At 49.1% G+C, this 21431-nt stretch overlaps 2 protein-coding genes across 3 annotated transcripts in view; both read right to left on the reverse strand.

Annotated features, from left to right (window-relative positions):
- LOC101321093 (uncharacterized) overlaps positions 1-6353 on the reverse strand; it is a 265172-nt gene extending 258819 nt beyond the window's left edge. The window contains 4 exon segments of the mRNA XM_073789307.1: positions 3988-4661; positions 4663-4914; positions 5370-5564; positions 6273-6353. Of these exon segments, the coding sequence (XP_073645408.1) occupies positions 4386-4661; positions 4663-4914; positions 5370-5564; positions 6273-6353 (804 nt within the window). The 3' untranslated portion in view covers positions 3988-4385.
- The window catches only part of BEND3 (BEN domain containing 3), a 34652-nt gene continuing 18748 nt past the window's right edge, over positions 5528-21431 (reverse strand). For both annotated transcript variants that reach the window (XM_019929511.3, XM_019929512.3), the window contains one exon: positions 5528-11678. In XM_019929511.3, coding sequence (XP_019785070.1) covers positions 9432-11678 — 2247 coding nt within the window. In that variant the 3' untranslated portion in view covers positions 5528-9431. The remainder of the gene's footprint in view (positions 11679-21431) is intronic.

Below are 21431 nucleotides of genomic sequence, written 5' to 3' on the forward strand. Positions count from 1 at the left end.
ATAGCCTCACCCAGCCCCTGGCATGACCCAGCTTTCTAATTTTTGCCAGTCTAATTATGAGTATAAAGAGATACAGTTAGTTTGACATACACTCTTCGTAAGTTCTCTCCACAGCCTGTGCTTCTGCCTTTTGGTAGCTGCTACAACCAGTCTGTGCTTGGCATTTCTCTGAGGGCTCTGAAATTGGACACAGCTTTCTGAGACGGCCACTCTCCCGTCCTCTCAAAGACACGCTTGATGGCCCGTTCTTGTTTTAAGATTTTTTTGTTCGTTATTAGTTAACAGACCAGGTATGTCAAAAGATGGATGGTGAAAGTCAACAATTTTGCAAGATCCTGAGGACATGGGTCACTCACAATGCACTTCTTGATTCCCTTGTGGAGATGTCAACTGTATCCAATGGACCTTCGATCCTAGGACTTTATCCTTAAAGTTGGAGGAACCTTCCCCAGGCCAGACAAGTGAAGGCCCAAAGACTGATTGCAGTCAGAGTAGAACAGCAAGTATCTAAAATGGGCAATTTCTGTTTAGAAGTCTGGACTGGTAAAGCCCATTTCTGGAGTCCCACTCAGAGGGGCTGCTTATATTAGATACTTCCCCACAGAATGTGTAGGGAATTTTCTTTAGGATTGTAGGGGAAATCCCTTAACTCTTGATTCTGAGACAGATAAATCTAAGGTGAGGCTACAATAATAGCAGCCAATTCTTTGGACTCAAGCAATCAGTATTAATTACCTGAAGACAAGGCAGCCGTCACCATATGCTGAAGGATATGCCTTGTCATGCCTGGCACCGTGCCTGCACTGCGATATCAGCTGGTCAGATACAATGGGGAGACTTGGGTTTAATACCTCACGTCAGAAAGAGCAGGATACCTAGCAACTGTGTTTCAGCCTGTGAGAGACAGGAGACTCAGGAACCTGCACTCCGGCAGGTGTACCTCAGGCCAAAGCCTGACCCTGTCCTCCTGCCACGGCCTCAGCCGTCTGCACCTGGGCAGAGCCGATGTCCTCAACCTGCTTATACCCACATGCATCTTGAAAATCAACCGAAGGCAAGAGGCATCATGTTTTATACTGTTTACCATCAGACCCTTCTCTCCAAGCTCAAACAGGCTTCGTACCTACCAACGAACAAGGCTTGCTAGAATCATGAAACGGTGCCCAGGAGATAGTAGAGGTTACAAATATTTTTGCTAAATGAATGAACTTCCTTTAGAGGCAGAGATGATTCTTAACTGCATGCCTTGTTCTATTTCCTGTGGCATTGAGAGGTTTCCTGAGTCAGATACTCTGACTGGGGTGGATCCAGGAGCTCAGCGACTGTGGACAGTCAGCAAAACCCCAAGTTAAACAGCCGGGAACCACCAGGCAGACAGACGAACAGATTTAGTCCACACAGCTACATAAGCGGCAGCGTGGAAATCAAGAGCACAAACTGGGGAGTCAGCCTGGCCATCGTTAGAGGCTCCCAGCTCTGCCAGCATTGTGACCTTGACCAAGTTACTTAACCTCTGAAAGCATCCCCATCTGTAAGATGGGGAATACAAATATCTATCCCACAGGGTTTCCGTGAGGAATAAATGAAATAACGTACGTCACACCCCTAGCACATTCCTGACCCATTGCAGGAGCTTAGAGACTGGGAGCTCTTCTGAAAAACACGACTCCCTATAATTTAAGGCCCCACCGTCACTTCTGAATACACAGCTGCCACACCGCAGAAGCTTCTGGAAGGAAAAGCTGTGGCATTCCATGTTCTCAACCTCTGTCAAGGACACAGTTCACCATCTGGACTACACACTCTAGAAGAACAAACAAATTCCTGCTCTTTAAAATAAAAGCAATGGGGCTTCCCTGGTGGCGCAGTGGTTGAGAGTCCGCCTGCCGATGCAGGGACACGGGTTCGTGCCCCGGTCCGGGAAGATCCCACATGCCGCGGAGCGGCTGGGCCCGTGAGCCATGGCCGCTGAGCCTGCGCGTCCGGAGCCTGTGCTCTGCAACGGGAGAGGCCACAACAATAAGAGGCCCACATACAGCAAAAAAAAAAAAAAAAAAAAAAAGCAATGGACAGGCCTCCCCCTGCAGAAATGTTCTGGCAAAAGCTACCACGTTTGGCCAGTGACCCTAAGCCCTGATGCTGAAGCATTTGTAAACCTGCCTCTTCCCACTGACCTGAAAGCTAAGATTTCGTTTATCACTAGTTAAGAAGTCAGGATGGCAAGGTGACTAGAACGCCAGCAGAGGAAGGCAGCCTTACTGGGCTGAGAAGGCAGAGTTCAACATGATTGTATCAGAACAGAATATTCCCCTCCCTACTTAGAACAGGTGAAGAGTTTCTTCTTTTCGTACGGATCCAAGGACAATTTGGTGAAAACAAAGTCATCCAGCCCTGGACTAATTCTGCAGGTTCACGAAACTCCTCCTCCTCCTCTAGTTCCAGCCCCATTGGCTTCCTTTTATTGTTTCCTAAGGGGTTCTTGTTGTACCCCAAAGCTTGTTTGCATGCTGAACTTTTCACCTAATTAATTCCTCATTTTCAAATCTAGGCTAGTCATCCATTTCCTTGGGGAAGTTTTTTTTTTTTTTTTTTTTTTTCAGTACGCGGGCCTCTCATTGCTGTGGCCTCTCCGGTTGCGGAGCACAGGCTCCAGACGCGCAGGCTCAGCGGCCATGACTCACGGGCCCAGCCGCTCCGTGGCATGTGGAATCTTCCCGGACCGGGGCACGAACCCGTGTCCCCTGCATCGGCAGGCGGACTCTCAACCACTGCGCCACCAGGGGAGCCCGGGGAAGTTTTTCCTGACAACTCCAACAAGGACCAGTCTACCTGTTTCACAGTATTAAGTACTCCTCATTAGTAAACTTATAATTTGTAATTTTAAAAAAGGTCAGTTTTATTTGAACACAACAGGAAACCACTTATTTCAGCTCAGATCTATTTCTACTAATCAGTAAAGTGCTAAGCCTTCAGTTTCTGAGATGTACACAGTGTATTTTTCGAAGTCACTGTCATGCAGTGGTTCTGCAGCCCCTGGACACAGCACCAGCACGACCTGGGAACTCTTTAGAAATGCAAATGCTTAGGCACCACCCCAGTCAGACAGAATCAGAACCCCTGGGGTAACGTGCCCTCTGGTGGTTCTGCCCCTTAGTGGATGCTGATGGAGTCCCACCCAGATTCCCTTTCCAGCGCACCCATGCCCTTGCTGCTGAGAGCCAGCTAACCACTCACAATGGCCCTTCTGGAACACTGCCCTTGGCAAAGGGAGCCACCCTGCCAGGCGAGCTACCCCTTTCCCTGGAGAAGACCTCACCGACCAACTGGCCCGTTGGCTGCACCTGGTACTAATTCTGCCAAACAATTCATGTTCTAGGGCCTCCCAGTGGCTGGCAATGAGGCCGGACTGCAGAGGAGACCACACTCTCGCTCACAGCCTTCCCTGGGCCCGTCCTGCTTCCCATCTACTGGGAGCAGGTCCTCAATCAACTGCACAAGAATCCTAGTCTCAGGCTCTGCTCCCTAAGGAATCTGATCCATGGCAGTCACTTTCACTATCTCAAAAAATTTACTCTTACCAGAACATGTCTGTCCACAATTGCCACAATTATTTCACCCAGGGCAGTTTGAGAACCGGCACCCCCATATCTAAGATCAGACAAACTGGGGCTTAGAGGATGTGGGTGACAGGACACCACTGACTTGTAATTGGTTTCGGGTCTGAATCTCTGTGTATTGTGTGTGGCGCAGGGGTGTTTAGTTTCTGAGATGGTACGGCGGAACGAGACAAACTTGGGTTCAAATCCTGACACTGAAGTTTGCCAGTTGTGTGAACTTGGCCGGTAAACCTTTCTGCTACTTCACCACAAAACGGAGGTAATGGCATTGCCCAAGACACTGAGTTTTTATGAGAATTAAATGAGATAACACACATACCCTTCAGGGCCTTAGCTTTCTTGTCTCAACCGGCTTAATTAGGGAACTTACGTCACAGGGTTCCGGGATGATTGCAAGCCACGATCCAGGTGCAACTCTCAGCGGTGTGCCTCGGCACTGTTGTATATACTCAATGAATGTTAGGTATGCCCAACACTGCCGTCACAGCAAGCAGACAATGAATGTTCGTTCCCACCACTGGCCGAAGGATTTTAGATTTCTCTGGAAGCTCTCTTAAAGAGTCCATTGCATCCCACCGTTCCAAACTTCAGGATAATTTGGTGTGGCGCTCCTATTTCTGAGAACTGCTTTTACAAGTGAAACCACATATACTGAAATTCTCTGATTTTTTTTTTTGCAAGACCAACAGAAGCAAAGCAAAAACAGAAGCAAAGAGTTCAGCTTTTTTTTTTAACAGTTCAGCTTTTTGTTAAATGTGTTACGTTTAGTCAAAAAAAAAAAAAGCCTGTGTCATCATCAGACTCCTCAGATTCTTCTTTCTTTGCTTCTGCTTTCTTCTCCTCAGCTGGGGCAGCGGCGCTGGAGTGGGCAGGACCGCCTGCTTCTCCTGCTGGACCGGTCCGCCTGCCCCCCACCTTGCAGATGAGGCTCCCGAGGTTGACACTGGCCAGAGCCTCGGCAAACAAGCCTGGCCAGAAAGGCTCGATATTTACGCGGGCTGCTTTAATGAGAGCATTGATCTTACCCTCCGTGGCCGTCACGTCACTCGCCGTGCAGACCGGGGGCCGAGTAGATGCAGGCGAGCTCGGAGACCGAGGCCGTGGCGCGGGCGAGCGCTGGGCGGCGGGGTGCCGGCCGCGGCGCCAGTCGCGGCGCCAGTCGCGGCTGAAGGGCGGGCCTCACCCCCGTGCGGCCTCCGCTTCCTCGGAAGCACCGAGCACCTTCTCGGCAGCTGAGGAAAGGCACTTTTTTCTTTTCTTTTGGTTGAAAACAAAGATACCCACAGCCAGAACGGACCTAAAGAATTTAGCCTTCCTTCAAGTCTTGCTTAAACCTGCTCACGGAGTAAATGTCTGAGGCTCCAGCCCCGACCAGCCCTGACCTGCGCGAGGCTTACAGCACAGGTGTCAGGACTCAGGACTCAGCGCTCACGCCCTGGAGGCGGCGGGCTCCAATCGCAGGCCACGACTCACTTCAGGCCGCGCGAACCCCGGGTCCAAAACAGTGTTGCTCTGATAGCTTGAAACCTTATTTTCACTGTGAAATAGTATTTAATGATTTATAATTCGCCAAAGAGGCGAGAAAAAAACATGCATCCTTTTGTTACCAGTTAATAATACGTTAGCTTTGAGGAATGAAATCTCATTTAATCCAAAGTGGAAAAAAAAGAGTGAACTGAAGCTCTGCTAGTTTATCAGCAGGGCGAGTCTGGCACCTGACCAGGAAAGGGGGGCACTCAGCCGCGCCCCTACTGCATGGCCAGGAAGCGGTTTGTGTGGAGACGTCTCAGTCACTCGGCTGTGACAAACTGCACCCCGATAGCCAGAGCGCGTTAAGTCCGAGAGGCCGAGGTGCCCCGAGTGCCCGCGCCCTCCCCGGGGACGAGGGTGGAGGGGGGAGGCCGCACGCAAAGACAGACAGACCCAGACGTTCCGAGAGACCTCTGCCTTAAGAAAATAAGATGTTACGAGACCATATATTTTCTATTTTTATAACATTTTATATAACTCATAAAACAGTGCTTGTATAAAAATTCACACAAAGTTGCTAGAGAGCATACAATTTCCAAAAATGTCCTGGGTTTTTGTTACATTCAGTTTTCTAAGGATGCACTCAAATCAATGGTAAAATGCAGACATTATGCGATATTTCATTATCTTTGGTAAAACTATACTCATTATTTTGTCTCCTCACAGTATTAATTCTGATATCCACTTTGTGCAGGGTCTGCTGTCACTAGGATGTCAGAAGAACATTAAGGCTGGATCTACAAGAGGCAAGTATCTCCACGTGACAGTCGGAGCCCCTCGGCCCCCGCCCCCTGCCCACTCCCAATGGCCTCCAGTCCGGGGTCTCGAGACCCTCCTCCTCAGTCAGGCAAGAAGTAAACATCTGGGGGCAAAGGTGAAAACTGAGGCCATCTCTGCAGGAAAGCGAGTGGCCATGCTGTGGTAGGGTAGGCCAGTGACTCTTCGCATTTAAACAGCGAATCCCTTCACCACTAAGTAGATCCCATTGGTTGGTCGATGATTGCTGCTGAGGTGGAGCCCCTCCCCCCCAACTTAAAAAGAAAGGAAGGTTTGGAGCCAACACTGAAGGGGGAAGGGGCACACTAACACCCATGACACTGGACACGACTTTATTCCCTGTCAAACGTGTGTGGTCATGTAGACACAGCCAAAGTGAACTGAAGCAGGATTAGAACACTTAGTACATTCATGACTATCTTCATACATTCTTTTAAAACTTACTAACAGAGGAAAACAAGGGACACTACCACCTACTGTGACTTGCTATTTTACTCAACATCAGAATGTATCTGTGCTACTTCCTTAGTCCTCTGGACATGAGGGGGGAGAAATTCCAAAAAAAGCAAACAAGTAAAAATCAAAGAATTTAGATGCGGAGGGAGAAGGGGTTTTACCAACAGATTTTATGGAAAACATTAAATTTTGAAAAAAAATTAGTATTTTGTACTTCTATTGCTTCGTGTAAAAAAAACTGCCCCTGGAGCCCACCTGTATGGCTGGAGCTCTGAGGACACCACAGAGACAGACACGGGACCCACAGGCGGTTCCTGATGAGTCAGTCCAGAGAGACAAGAAACAGGTCACAGAGTGTGTCCACCTCTCTTCACTGGAAGGGACTCTAAGATTTGGGGGGAAGAAGCCCTACAAGGAAAGGTATTAAGGAAACCACCAAAACACGGTTTCCAAAAACTGAACATGCGTTAGGTTCTAAAGAGACATAGTTTGTTCCTAGAACCTTGTTGATGTCTCTATCGTGGGTAGATAGGATGATTTTTTTTTTTTAATTATTAAATGATTGTGCTTCTGAAGTTGCAGGGTCACATTCCACCCTCCAGAAAGCAGGGCAGTTTTCACATGGCTTGGAATCCTCTTGGATACATCCTAGAGACCAGAACAAATTCCACGGCACCCTCGCGCCCACAGGGCTGGTGAGTGAGAGAGCGCCACTGCCGTCTTTGGGTGTGTGCGCGCGCGCAGGCATGCATTTATGTGCTGGAGAGACTAAGGCATAGAGAAAGGCCCAGGAGAGGGGGAAGTGAGTCTCTGGCTGCTCCAGTCCTCCTCCTTTCCAGGCACAAAGAGGTTGAGCTTGTTATTCATGTCGGTCCCCTTCCTCTCACTTCAGTTTTCTACTAAGAAATGTGTGTGTGCACATGTGGGTGTGTGGGGAGACAGTCATTTATTAAGTCCCTGTGCATTTCTAAATTGCAATAATTCAGGTCTGCAGTTTCAATAGAAATAATCTGTAAATGACATTTAAAAGCAAATTTACTAAAATTAGATCAGCAACTTGACACTGCTCAGAATCTTGTCATATTAAAAAAAAAACTGCCCGCTGGGTGCAGGCAAAATTCTGTCATACAGCCACTGAAACTGAAGTCCTTATCTGTATGAAGAAAAGTCATAGACTGTTTCTATTATTTCTGCATTTTAAGGTAGCAAAATATAAAGCCATTAGATTATTAAATCTGTAACATTCCACAAGGGTTTTAGGACTACCCTGTGTGATTCAATTCATTTTCTAGCTTTCTGGTATGATGTACTGTGTTTGGGTTAGACTGTTTCCTTTCCCCCTTAGGCACTGGCCCCCACAGTCAGGTAGGTAAAAGTATTGTTTTTATATTAAGGACTTTACCTGTTGGGGAGTTTCCTCCAGGTTGGAATCCTGGAGAGCATGCCGCTGGCCTGGAGCAATGTGACCTTCCCAACCAGGGGAGAGAAAAGAGGTGTCTCATCCCGAGGCCAAGGGACCAGCCAGATGTAGGACAGCAGGACCTTCTGAGGGCCCAGAGGGAAAGCTCTGAGTGGACCCTAGGAAGGGATATGGGAGCCCCATTTGAGATGGCCTGTGTCCTTCCAATACCAGGTATCCCCAAGAGAGCCCAAGGCTTGGGCCCACCCTGAGGAACAAGGATGTGTACTGACTGGAGGAGCTGACACTGAGGTGTGGTGAAGTCACCATACAGCTCCCAGAACCCGGGTTTTGTTTTGTACAAATACACACATGGAAAGTAAACAGTTCTTGGTGAGCCCAAAGGGGCCCATCCTTAAATCAAACAAGATATCCACACACACTTCTCCAAGGTAATGTGTTTGCCCCTCCAACAGCATCCTTGCCTAGAGAGGAGAGGGGGCAGTGGGAGGACACAGCTCAAATGAAGACACTGTGAACGTGTTTCCACGTCTCTCTACATTCATATCATCATCATCATCATCATCATCATCATCATCATCATCATCATCCAGTGTTCTCGTCTACAGAGTGAGCACAATATTCTACCGGCGTGGCAATGTGGGCCAGGCCGCCCCCTAAGCCCCTTCCTCGGCACCACAGTGGGAGGGAGAAGGTGACTGACCATGGTCAGAAAGACATCGCACTATTCCATCCCCTCCACCGCCATCCAAGAGGCATCCTGACTCTTCCAAAATCCAATGTAAAAGACAAGGTCAGTAAATCCATCTCTGTGCCACCTGAAGCTATTAGCCACAGGCATGATCATGGCCACCTGAAGCTATTAGCCACACGTATGATCATGGCCACCTGAAGCTATTAGCCACAGGCATGATCATGGCCACCTGAAGCTATTAGCCACAGGCATGATCATGGCCACCTGAAGCTATTAATTAGCCACACACATGATCATGGCCACCTGAAGCTGTCAGCCACAGGCATGATCATGGCCATGGCCACCTGAAGCTATTAGCCACACGCATGATCATGGCCACCTGAAGCTATTAATTAGCCACACACATGATCATGGCACTTCTAAACATTTCATTTATCTGAAACCGTCTTTAAAAAAAAATTCCCAGCAACTGAATTCATCTTACAGTACTTCATCTCAAATATTTAAAAGATTTTTTTCTAAGTAAAATGGCCTCCACAGAGCCCAATGATTTTCTTAAAAAAGGGTTTCTTTTTAACTTAAAAAAAACTGATAAAAGTGGAAGATGTAAAACGTGGGAAGAGGACCAAGAGGGTTGCTCGATTTGCATTTCAAATTGTGAGGGGACTGGGAGGACACTGCCGAGGAGAGGGAACCCTGACTCCTGAGGCCTCTCTGCTATCACAGCTTGGCCCTCCCCCGACTCTGGCTGTACCACCAGGAACACAGGACAAAAGTCGTAAGTACAAGAGGCCAAATGCGAGGCTCCTTTCTCGCGGCCGTGGCCGGCGGGGCGGTCACGTGTGCAAGTGCAGCAGGCCACTCCCCGCCGACATAAGGTGCGCGGCTGTGGACACGTCGCGGGCTCCGGCAGAACGCTCAGTGCCCGCGGCGCCCATCACTTCTCCACCTTCTTGGCTTTCTTCAGGATGTCGCATTTCTTCCTGTTGGGGCGGCGGCACCGTTCGTCGATGCTGGGGATACATTCATAGTGCCACACCTCCTCCATCTTCTCCACCGGGTACACGGCCTCCACGTAGTGGCGGATGAGCCTCAGCCGCGTGGGGTCCAGCTGCTTCTTGTTGCACGCCCCGGAGTGGTTGTACTGCAGCCGTAGGTTCTCGGCGGTGAAGAGTTCGGGGAAGAGCCTGACGAGCAGCCGCGCGGCGAAGTTGCCCACAGAGAGGCTCTGCTGCACGATCTCGCGAACCTCCTTGTCTGACAGCAGGTATGGCGAAGGCACCGGGAAGTCGGGCGAGGGCACCACCAGCTCATCCAGGGGGATCTTGCAGAAGTCCTTGCTGCTCCTTTCGGGGGGCAGCGGGGGCCCCTCAAATTCCTCCCGGAACCGCTCGGGGTTGATTGCATAGCTGGCCAGGTCCCTGCACTCCGGGCCCGGCACATGGACCTTGCGCTGCTGCTGGTAGGAGCGCCTCTGCTCCGTGTCCCGGCGCCGGCAGCGCTCGTCCAGTTTGCCCACGAACTCCAGTGTCCAGACGCGGTCATTCTTGGCCCGCGGGTAGAGCAGCTGCACGTAGTGGCGGATGAGCTTGATGCGGGACGGGTCCAGCTGCTTCTTGCCCAGCGAGCCGCTGCAGTTGTACTGCTTGCGCAGGTTCTCGTGGGTGAAGAGCTCGGGGAACAGGTGCACGAGCAGGCGTGAGGCAAAGTTGCCAATGGACAGGCTGCTTTCGTAGATGCTGCGCAGCTGCTCCTTGCTGAGCAGGCAGTCGGCGCCAGGCACCTCGAAGTCGGGCTGCGGGATCTCCAGCTTGTCGAAGTCGATGGGCACCAGCCAGATCTTCTTGGACCGCCGGCCGGGCCGCTCGCCCTCGAAGCTGTCTTCCACCTTGACCACGGAGATGTCATCGGGAAGGCTGGAAGAGTCGTAGCAGTCGTCCCGCGGGGGCTCACCCTCGCTGCCCGCGTCCAGCCCCAGGCCCTCCAGCTCGTCGTTGATGCGCTGGGCGCACTGCTGCAGCCAGGCCTCCTCCTCCTGCATGTCGGGGAAGTAGATCTCCGTGTAGTTGCGGATGATCTGCAGCCTCTGTGCGTCTAGCTCCTGCTTGCCTCCGTCCCCGTAGCAGCTGTACTGCTCGCCCAGCTTTCGGTGGTCGAAGAGCTCGGGGAAGAGCCGGTGCAGAAGGAAGACCGCGAACTCCCCTGGCGACGAGGCTTCGTCCAGGAACTCAGTTAGGTCCTGCGTGTCCACCACGTGGTCCGAGGCGATGGTACTGCTCCGGTCCAGGGACAGGGCCTCCTCCTGGTCTTTGTTGTCCAGGAAGTGGCTGGTGTCCACTTGCTCAGCCTCGAAGAAGCCAGCGACCTGGCCGCCGGGCTGGCTGTCCTCCATTTCCCGTTGGGCCCAGAAACGGCTGAAGAAGTCGTTCAGCTGGGGCAGGCACTCAGCCTGCCACACAGCCGTGTCCTTCACTGATGGGTAGTAGACCTCCACGTAGTTGCGGATGAGCTGCAGGTGCAGCGACTCCAGCTTCCGCTTGGCCGCAAAGCCGCAGGCGCTGCAGCCCCGGGAGAAGTCCACGTCGCTGAAGAGCTCAGGGAAGAGCTGCACCAGCAGGCGGCAGGCCAGGTCGCCGCCCGACAGGCTCTGGTCCACGATCTGCTTGAGCTCGGCTGCCGTGAGCTGGTACTCGGGGGGCGGCTGGAACTTGGCTACCATCTCGGTGGGGCTCACCTGCTTCTTGATGCGACTCACCTCCAGGGAGAGCAGGTCCACCTTGCTGTGCAGCTGCGACATGTTGGAGGAGAGCGTGTTGAGCATGTAGAACATCTTCTGGATGAGAAAGTAGATGTTGGGGTCACTGTCGGTGGCTGCCGCAGCGCCGCCGCCGTCTCGCTTCTGCGGCTCGTTCAGGAGCCGCAGTGGTGAGGGGCTGTTCCTGGGGTTCGCCTTCTCGAAGAGCTCGAACATGTTAAGCGCGTCTCCGGTGGGAGGGTTCTTCTTCTCCATGATCTTGTGCGAGATGCCATACAAAGGCTTCTTGTAGGAGGGCGTGGTCACGTCGTTGCTGGGCTCCTCCTCGCCCGGCCACGCGGAGCCCGAGCTCTTGCCCCTGCCTGCCTGCTCCCCGTTGCCCTGGCAGGGCGAGCCGTTCTCCCGGTTCCGCATGCCTGCTAGGAGCGCCTGGAAGACAAGAAGTGCGTTAGCTGAGGGTTCTGGTTTAATACCCTAGACACAAAAGAGGGGCCGAGGTCGATCGCAGGAGCCTGTGAGAAAGTGTTTCCCTTGCCCGGGAATCACTCTACCGGTACACAACACACCACTAACATAAACCTGCATCCCAGCACCAAACTTGCTCGCTCTCCCTACTTCCTGAGAGGCTCAGGCTGGACCTCAAAAGCTTCTAATTCCTGTAGGACACAAGCCCTGAACTTCCTGTCTACAAGGCCTGGCAGGAGAGCAAACACATATCCTGGCAAGGCCGGGCAAGAGTCCTCAAGGGATGGGAGAGAGACCCCCGGGCACGGGAAGCGCTCCTGTGGCAGTTCAGCCTTGGGCAGGCCACCTCATTGCCCTGACTGCTCTCAGACAGGGAGGATTCCTGCCAACGGCAGCTCCAGAAGGCAGCAGTGTTGTCCAGTCTGCAGCCTCTAGGAGAGCAGGTGTCTCCACTCTGGACAGCTCCCAAGATGCCTGGTGTTGAGCACGGAAGAACTGGGGTCCAGCAGTCTCCAACCTTTTTGGCACCAGGGACCGGTTTCATGGAAGGCAATTTTCCCATGGACAGTGGTGGGCTGGGGGATGGTTCAGGCGGTGATGTGAGTGATGGGGAGCCATGGGGAGCGGCAGATGAAGCTCCGCTTGCTTACCCGCTGCTCACCTCCTGCTGTGCGGCCTGGTTACTAACAGGCAGTCCATGGCCCAGGGGTTGGGGACCCCTGGTCTAGAGAGTGGCAGTCTGTTGTCAACTCTACCACTGCCTGGAGTCACATCTCATCTCAGACTGGAAAAGGCTCAGAACTCGCCCAAGCTCGGGCGACTGTGGATGCTGTGAAGTGATGAGGCCTCCCAGCTTTCTAAGTCTCGGTCTCCTAGCCCTTCTTGGTCCAGCAGCCCTTCTCAACCAGAATTGCGGAAGAGCATTAAGCCCCATGTCCTAAAGCACCCACTGCATGTACTGAATTAACACCTTTCCTATGCATCTAGAAAGGTACTTTCTATGTACTCTCCAGCCTTGCTCAATAGAGGACAGTGAGAGAATTAAGCCCTACCAAAAATGATTTCAGGGATTATCTCCTCAACTCTCCCAAGGTTGGCACACTCTGCAGGTCCACTCCTGATGGACTCCCAGGGCAAGTTCAAAATAGCTTTTTTTTAAATAAATAAATAAATTTATTTTTGGCTGCACTGGGTCTTCGTTGCTCTGCGCGGGCTCTTCTCTAGCTGCAGTGAGCGGGGGCTACTCTTTGTTGCAGTGCTCGGGCTTCTCATTGCGGTGGCTTCTCTTGTTGCGGAGCACAGGCTCTAGGTGCGTGGGCTTCAGTAGTTGTGGCACGTGGGCTCAGTAGTTGTGGCACATGGGCTTAGTTGCTCCACGGCATGTGGGATCTCCCCAGACCAGGGATTGAACCCGTGTCCCCTGCACTGGCAGGCAGATTCTTAACCACTGTACCACGAGGGAAGTCCTTAAGATACCCTTAAAGGCTCCAAAGCTTGAGCCCAAGCTTCATACCAGAAGGCAACTGCCCAGACCATTTGGGATCCCAGAGTCCTCAGCTTTCTTTAGTGGTTTTCCCTACTGCCAGGCTCTGGACGGTTTAAGAGGCTTATTTACATATATATGGACAAGTGATTTTCAACACAGGTTCAAAGGCAATTCAGTAGAAAAAGGAGAATCTTTTCAACAAATGATGTTAGAAAAATTGGATATACATATGCAAAAAAAAAAAAGCAAAAACGTTTCATCCTACATATATCATATAAAAAATTAACTAAAAATGGATCATGGGTGTAAAACTAAAAACGAACTTACAGTTCTAACACTTCTAGAAGAAAGCATAAGAGCAATCCCTTATGACCTTGTTTTAGGCAAATATTTCTCAGATACAATACCACAAGCATGATCCATAAGAGAACAAACTGATAAACTGGACTTCATCCAAATTTAACACTTCTTTAAAAGATGAAAAACAAGCCCAGACTGGAAGAAAACACAGGCAAATCATTTATCTGATAAAGGACTTGAATCCAGATTACATAAAGAACACTCAAACTCAGTATGACATACAACCCAATTAATGGCTTCAATAGTCACTTTGGAGAAGCCATATAGATGGCAAAAAAGCACATAAAAAGATGCTTAGTGGGACTTCCATGGTGGTCCAGTGATTAAGACTCCACACTTCTACTGCAGGGGGCACGGGTTCGATCCCTGTTTGGGGAACTAACATCCCACATGTTCCACAGTGCGGCCAAAAAATAAATTAATTTAAAAAAAAAAAGATGCTTAGTAATCTGCACATTAAAACCACACGGAGATACCACATCACCCCCACTAGGATGGGTGTAATCAAAAAGACAGGCAGTACTGAATGACGGAGATGATGTGAAGGAACTGGAACTCTCACACGCTGCTGGGGTGGATATAAAATGGTATAACCACTGTATAAAACAATTGGTATTCTTTTAAGAAGTTAAATATATATGGGACCATATGATCCAGGTATTCCATTCCTAGGTATCCATTTACCAAGCAAAATGAATGCACATGATCACACGAAGACTTACATGCAGATGTTCATGGCAGCCCTGTGTGTAAATAGCCCCAAACTGGAAACAACCCAAGTTTTAAACAAGTATATAGATATGCTGTGTTATACAGCAGAATGCTACTCAGCAATACAGATGATAAACATGATACTCACGATGAATCTCAAAATAATTAAGCTGAGTGAAAGAAGCCAGTCAAACGAAAGAGGCCTGTAGGATTCCAGTCATATAAAATTCTAGAAAGTGCCAATTCATCTTTAGTGACAGAAAGTAGATTAGTCGTTACCTGGGGATGGGGGGAGGATGCAAAAGGGCACAAGGAGACGTTTATGGTAGCAGGCGATGGATATGTTTCTCATCTTGATCGTGGCATAGTTTTGTTGGTATACACGTCAAAACTTACCAAATGGTATGCTTTAAATATGTGCCGTTTACATATTTCAGTCGTCAATTTGTTTTTGACAAATGTCGAATTTGACCCCAAAACATACTGGAATATATTTTTGAGGGTCTAATGAAGCAGAAGAACTAATTGGTGAGCACCTGTGGGTGTCAGGGGAGCAGGCAGGGTTGAAGCACAAAGCACGTGCTTCCACAGACATGCGCATGCCTCAGGCAACTAGAAAACGGACGACGACAGAGTGCATCCTTAGGCTGCTCCCCACCTGGGGAAGAATATGGTTGGCACGGCCTGGCCCAGCCCAGCGCTTCTGAAAGTCGAATATCCATATGAACAGCATGGGGTCTAGTTAGAATACAGATTCTAGGGCTTCCCTGGTGGTGCAGTGGTTGGGAGTCTGCCTGCCGATGCAGGGGACACGGGTTCGTGCCCCGGTCCGGGAAGATCCCACATGCTGGGCCCGTGAGCCATGGCCGCTGAGCCTGTGCATCCGGAGCCTGTGCTCCGCAACGGGAGAGGCCACAACAGTGAGAGGCCCGCGTACCGCAAAAAACAAAAACAAAAACAAAACAACAAAAAAAAAACTACAATGAGGTATCACCTCACACCAGTGAGAATGGGCATCATTAGAAAATCTACAAACAACAAATGCTGGAGAGGGTGTGGAGGAAAGGGAACCCTCTTGCACTGTTGGTGGGAATGTAAATTGATACAGCCACTATGGAGAACAGTATGGAGGTTCCTTAAAAAACTAAAAATAGAATTACCATATGACCCAGCAATCCCACGACTGGGCATATACCCTGAGAAAACCATAATTCAAAAAGACACATGCATCCCAATGTTCATTGCAGCACTATTTACAATAGCCAGGTCATGGAAGCAACCTAAATGCCCATCAACAGACGAATGGATAAAGAAGATGTGGCACAGATATGCAATGGAATATTACTCAGCCGTAAAAAGGAATGAAATTGGGTCATTTGTAGAAACATGGATGGATCTAGAGACTGTCATACAGAGTGAAGTAAGTCAGAAAGAGAAAAACAAATATCGTATATTAATGCATATATGTGGAACCTAGAAAAATGGTACAGATGAACTGGTTTGCAGGGCAGAAATAGAGACACAGATGTAGAGAACAAACATACGGACACCAAGGGGGGAAAGTGGTTGGTGGTGGTGGTGGTGGTGGTGGGATGAATTGGGATATTGGGATTGACATATATACACTAATATGTATAAAATGGATAACTAATAAGAACCTGCTGTATAAAAAATAAAATTCAAAAAAAAATTTATAGAACAAAAAACCAAATCCGCCTTCCAATCCAGGGGATGCGGGTTCGATCCCTGGTTGGGGAATTAAGATCCCGCATGCCGCAGGGCAACTGAGCCCTCGTGCCACAACTAGAGAGCCTGTGCACCACAACAAAGATCCTGAGTGCTGCAACTAAGACCTGACGCAGCCAAAAATAAATAAATAAAATAAATAAATATTAAAAAAAAGAAAACTTAAAAAAAATTAAAATAAATAAAAAGGAAGAAAGAAAGGAAAGAAAGAAACCACATACACATACATCAGAAACTTGGAGAAAGAAAGGGATGGAGATGGTTGAAAATCTTTACTCCTGACACAGTGTGTTTAGAACTGTGGGTTGTCACGTGACCCATTACTAAATGACGACATTGATTTGATGGGTCAAGACCAGCATAAAAGAGGGAGGGGAGAATTCCTTGGCAGTCCAGTGGTTAGGGCTCCATGCTTCTACTGCAGGGGGCACGGGTTCAATCCCTGGTCGGGGAACTAAGATCCTGCATGCCGCGCAGTGCAGCCAAAAAAACAAAAACCAAGAAAGAAAGAGGGAGGGAAGGAGGAAGTATGAAAGAGAGACAGGAAAGAAAGAAAAAAAGAACAGAATAGAAAATATCAGAGGGCACTGCACACAGTAAGTAAATTCAAGAAGTTTTGTTCTACTGCTCTGTGTCTATGTATTTACATACAAATCCATATATGTGGACCAGATGGCTCTATAAGGTGAATTTATAACTGTGGGTCACTGTTGAAAAGCACTGCCCTAATAAATTCATATTGTCTTACTTGCTAATTCCTATAGACTGTAAATTAGATTTTTAGCAATTTACTCACCATTAAATTTTTTCTTTTTTTTTTGCAGCATTTATTCCCGGGCCATAAGTTTTTGTTTCTTCAGTTTCTTCTGGGATATCTTTTTCTTATGGTCAACCTCCCCTTCTGGTTTAGGAACAATCTGTTCTTTTACAGTAAGGATCATCTCAGTGTGGCAGGGAGAGCTCATGTATGGGTTGATCCCACCATGAACTCTGTAAGTCCTGCACCGCATCTTGGGGGCTTTGTTCACCTGGATGTGCTCAATGACCAGAGAATCTACATCTAAGCCCTTAAGTTCAGCATTACTCTCTGCATTTTTGAGCGTGTGCAGTGAAAATTCAGCACTCTTTTTGGGCCACCGACCCTGCATCCAGCCCCACTGTTTGGCCTGGGCACACCTACCAGCTCCACCATTGTAGCGACAGAATGGCACACGTTGCTCCTTTAAAGTGACATCCTTCAGATACTTGGTGGCTTTCGGATATGCGTACTCTTAGTGGCCTGGGCAGTTTCATGAGTGTTCTTAAAGTGAACACGAAGATTTGAACCTCTTGATTTGCATGATTTTGTGGGGTTTTCTGGGTCAAGTGAATAGTGAACCATTTTTAGAGGTCACCTCAAGCTGCTTACCGGAAAAGGAAAAAGCACTCACCATTAAATTTTATTACACCAAAATAATTTTGGAGGTCTCGTGGATCATAAGATTTCCGTGAGGTTTTACCAATATAATTTGAGTGTGTAATGTCAATCATTAAAAATATATATATAATTACATTACAACTGATTTTGGAAAGGGGCAAAGGCTTTGTAACAAGCAGTTCCGCTAATACATTTAAATAAGATTCCATGCAGAGAAAGATCACCAGAAACTCACATGCCATGCAATAAGAGTACACGTTCTAGGGGGGGGATCTGCCCTTATTAACACTCAGAGTAGCAAATAAGCACAGGGACAAGTTTCTGGGTGAACTATCTGAACAAAACAAACAGAAGTCGTTTGACTCCAGCACATTCCTACAGTGAGCAAAGTGCAGTGTATCAGAACTGGAGACCCCCCATAACTCTCAATAGTCAGCCTCATTAATAAAAACATTTCAGTTTCTACCAAGCATGTTAGAAACACTGCCATCAATACAAACATTTTTGGCTAAGTGGCTTGAATAAAAAATTAAGTTACAGTCCCAGCAGAGGGCAACATTCCTCACTCCCAGAGACCTTGGATACACAATTCAACACAAAGCATGACACAAGCACCAAAGAGAAGGTTCTTAGATATCCCCACACTGGTGTCCTGTCAACTCAGTGCTCCAGTTAATTCCACAAACGCTGCCAAGGCACGATGGGCTGGCTGCATTTGCTGCTGCTGATAAAATCTCTGCTCAGCTGTCTAGGAGTATCAAGAAATCTTTAAATCTGTGCTACTTGGCACTGGTGTCTAGCTGACACCGTTCCCAATTCTCCGAGGCTCATCTTCCAACCATATGTGAACTCTGCTGCACAGCTCAGGCTCTGCAGTGCCAGCGTCTCTCCTGGATCCGATCCGTGCATTTCATTCTGTCACTAGCACCCTTAGACTCCAGCGGGAATGCCCAATCTCTTGGCTGGAGAGTCTGACTGATCAAAAACAGGTTGATGTAAGGTTACGGATGTGTCCATGCCCAGTGACATCTTGGGGACCGGGTCACCATGGAGATGCTCCAAGTCCTGAGTCTTCCTCAAGACTCCAAATCCAAGAGCAGTCACTGAATTCAGTTCAACGAATGATGAGTGGCTAAGTGGTGCCCAGTCAGCTAAGTGGAACACCAAGAAAGCAGCAAGCCTTCAGAGGAGCAGGGAGTTGAGAATCAATGTGGCATCAAGGGCAGACCACGGAAAAGGGCTCCTAGGGCGCTGGCATCACCACCCACCTCCAAATAAGCGAGACGGGGTGATGCTTTTCATTTTAACAGAATGTTTATCTTCATCATCATCATCATTAAATGACCAGATGTAGTTAGCAATAAGGAATGGAAGAGCTTTCTACCACACAGAGTCAGTAAACAAACATTACTGAGTGCCCAGCATCTGTCAGGCACGGTGCAAGGCCCTGGGGACACAGGGAACAAGCCTGTCTCTGCCCTCATGGCTTTTATCCTTTGGGTTATCCTTTATACTGCTGACACTGTGTGGTGAGGACGGAGAATGTGTTATCATGCCTGAAAAAATAAGAATCTGGGGAGATAAAGCAACTTATAGGAAGGGAGAAGAGGAAGACCACAGGGATGGCAAACTATCAGGGCAGGGCATCCTCAGAGGCTCCTCACTGCATATCCTACAAATACCCCACAGTGCTCAGGGCCACCAGTGCTTTAAGTGCACAGTTCCAAATCAAGCAGGCTTGGTAGTGCTAGCTTCTCTGAGCCTCATTAAAATGGGAATGGCCACAGTACCTATCTGCTAGGGCTGCTGTGGAAATGACTACGAATCTCCAGCTGGGACCATACTGAATGAGACCTAGGAGGTGTTCAGTACATTTGCACTGAGCGAATGAGATGGCAGTTCCATTCTCCAACTGAAAACCAAACTGCAATGACACTTTAGGATTAAAAACAAACATAGAAACAAAGAACCCCAGGAGAACAAGGCTAACTTCTGCCTGGCCCAGGGCTCTTGAATATCACCCCCAGTTCCATGAACAAAAAGATGATTAGCAATAAAAACGCTGGCTACTCACCTCCCACATCTGCTGTATTTGGCTATCATGCCTCTCCCAGCAGAGGCGCCAAATATGTCTTTATGCAGCCTTTTGTTAGATTTTTTGAGGGAGGTTTTATTTTTCTTCTAAGCATTGTACTAAATGTCACTCATAAACAGGCCATCAGCACCGATGGGAGCTTGAACGTGACAGACCTTTAGCATCAGGGCTGCCACTCAAATCCTCCCCCCTCGCCCTCATCCCCCTTCCTTGGGGTCAAAGGAGAAGATGGAAGGTGCTCAGAATCAAGGGCACTCAGGCCGGCGGCAGCCAGGAGGGCATCAGGTGGCCTCTCTTGGCAATTCCATGCCATTTTCCTTCTGATAAACATGGAGGGAGGTGGCTGAATACTGACCGTAAGGGGTGGTAGTTGGAGATGGGGGTTGGGGAGCAGTAAATAAACATTTTTGAAGGCTGATGTAGGGCAGGCCCCGTGCTGGGCTCCTTCCAGGGGTTGTCGCAATCCACACAAGGAACCAATGAGGAAGCAGTGTCACCCCTCATCACCGTGGAGGGACCTGAGTTTGGGAGGTCACAGAATTGGCCAAAGGCTCCATGGTGAACTCCCCCTTATCCGACTCCAGTCTCCATTCATTCTGGAACTGACCATTCCTATGGGCTGGATCAGAGAAGGTGGGGCTCACCTCCTGGATACACAGCGGGGAGCTGAGAGCTGAGTGTTCCCAGTCACTCCTGCCACCTCACACCAGGATCAAGGCTGCCCCACTGGTATCCTGGCACTTGACTTTAACTTATATGTCTGAGCTGGCTCTTCTCTCCGGGGGAGATATTCCCTCATCACTGTTACATGGATTAAATGAAACAAGACAAGGAGTGGGGTTATTTGTCAGGTAGGGCGTCAACAGCTGTTAACGTACATCCTTTCCACTTTTTTGGATTATTGCTTGATTCAGCCTCTGTTCCTCCGTCTTACCCTGTGATGAAAGTGCTTAAGATAGTTGTATATACTCCCTGCTTCCGCTCTCCCACTTCCTCCTTCCCCACCACACATGTAAGATGGATCAGAGAAAACCCAGGGAGAGAAGGATAAAGGGCTATCCACTCTAAATTAAGACTAGTACCATTTTGAAAAATCAACACATGCTATAATTTCATAAAACCAATGGATTGTTCGAAAGCCCCCAGGGCTCTGAGGCTACTGATTTACTGACATATCACCTTGTACAAACTTTTAAAAGGAAGCACTGCCTTGACTTCACACGTCACCATTCTACAAGGAGCTCAAGAATTTCAAAAGGTTTATACTTACATATACTTTTTATAGAACAGGAAGGGGAGCAGGGCTATCAACCTCACGTTATCTACACTAAGCGAAATGAACAAAGCTAACAGCACTCCCAAAATAAAACCCAGAACTTAAAGTGTCTTTTCTACTCCAAAATCTAATGGGTTACAGCTGCCTGCTGTATCCAATCCATTGAAAAATAAACATAGGGGACTTCCCTGGTGGCGCAGTGGCTGGGAGTCCGCCTGCCAATGGAGGGAACACAGGTGGGACCCTGGTCCGGGAGGATCCCACATGCCGCGGAGCGGCTGAGCCCGTGCGCCACAACTATTGAAGCCCATGCTCTGCAGCAGGGGAGGCCACCGCAATGAGAGGCCTGCACACCGTGATGAGGGGTGGACCCCCTCACCACAACTGGAGAGGGCCTACGTGCAGCAACAAAGACCCAACGCAGCCAAAAATAAATAAATTAAAAAAAAAAAAAAAGTAGGGCTTCCCTGGTGGCGCAGTGGTTGAGAGTCCGCCTGCCGATGCAGGGGACACGGGTTCGTGCCCTGGTCCGGGAGGATCCCACATGCCGCAGAGCGGCTAGGCCCGTGAGCCATGGCCGCTGAGCCTGCGCGTCCGGAGCCTGTGCTCCACAACAGGAGAGGCCA

This window comes from Tursiops truncatus, chromosome 12 (assembly GCF_011762595.2).
Source record: "Tursiops truncatus isolate mTurTru1 chromosome 12, mTurTru1.mat.Y, whole genome shotgun sequence".
NCBI lineage: Eukaryota > Metazoa > Chordata > Mammalia > Artiodactyla > Delphinidae > Tursiops > Tursiops truncatus.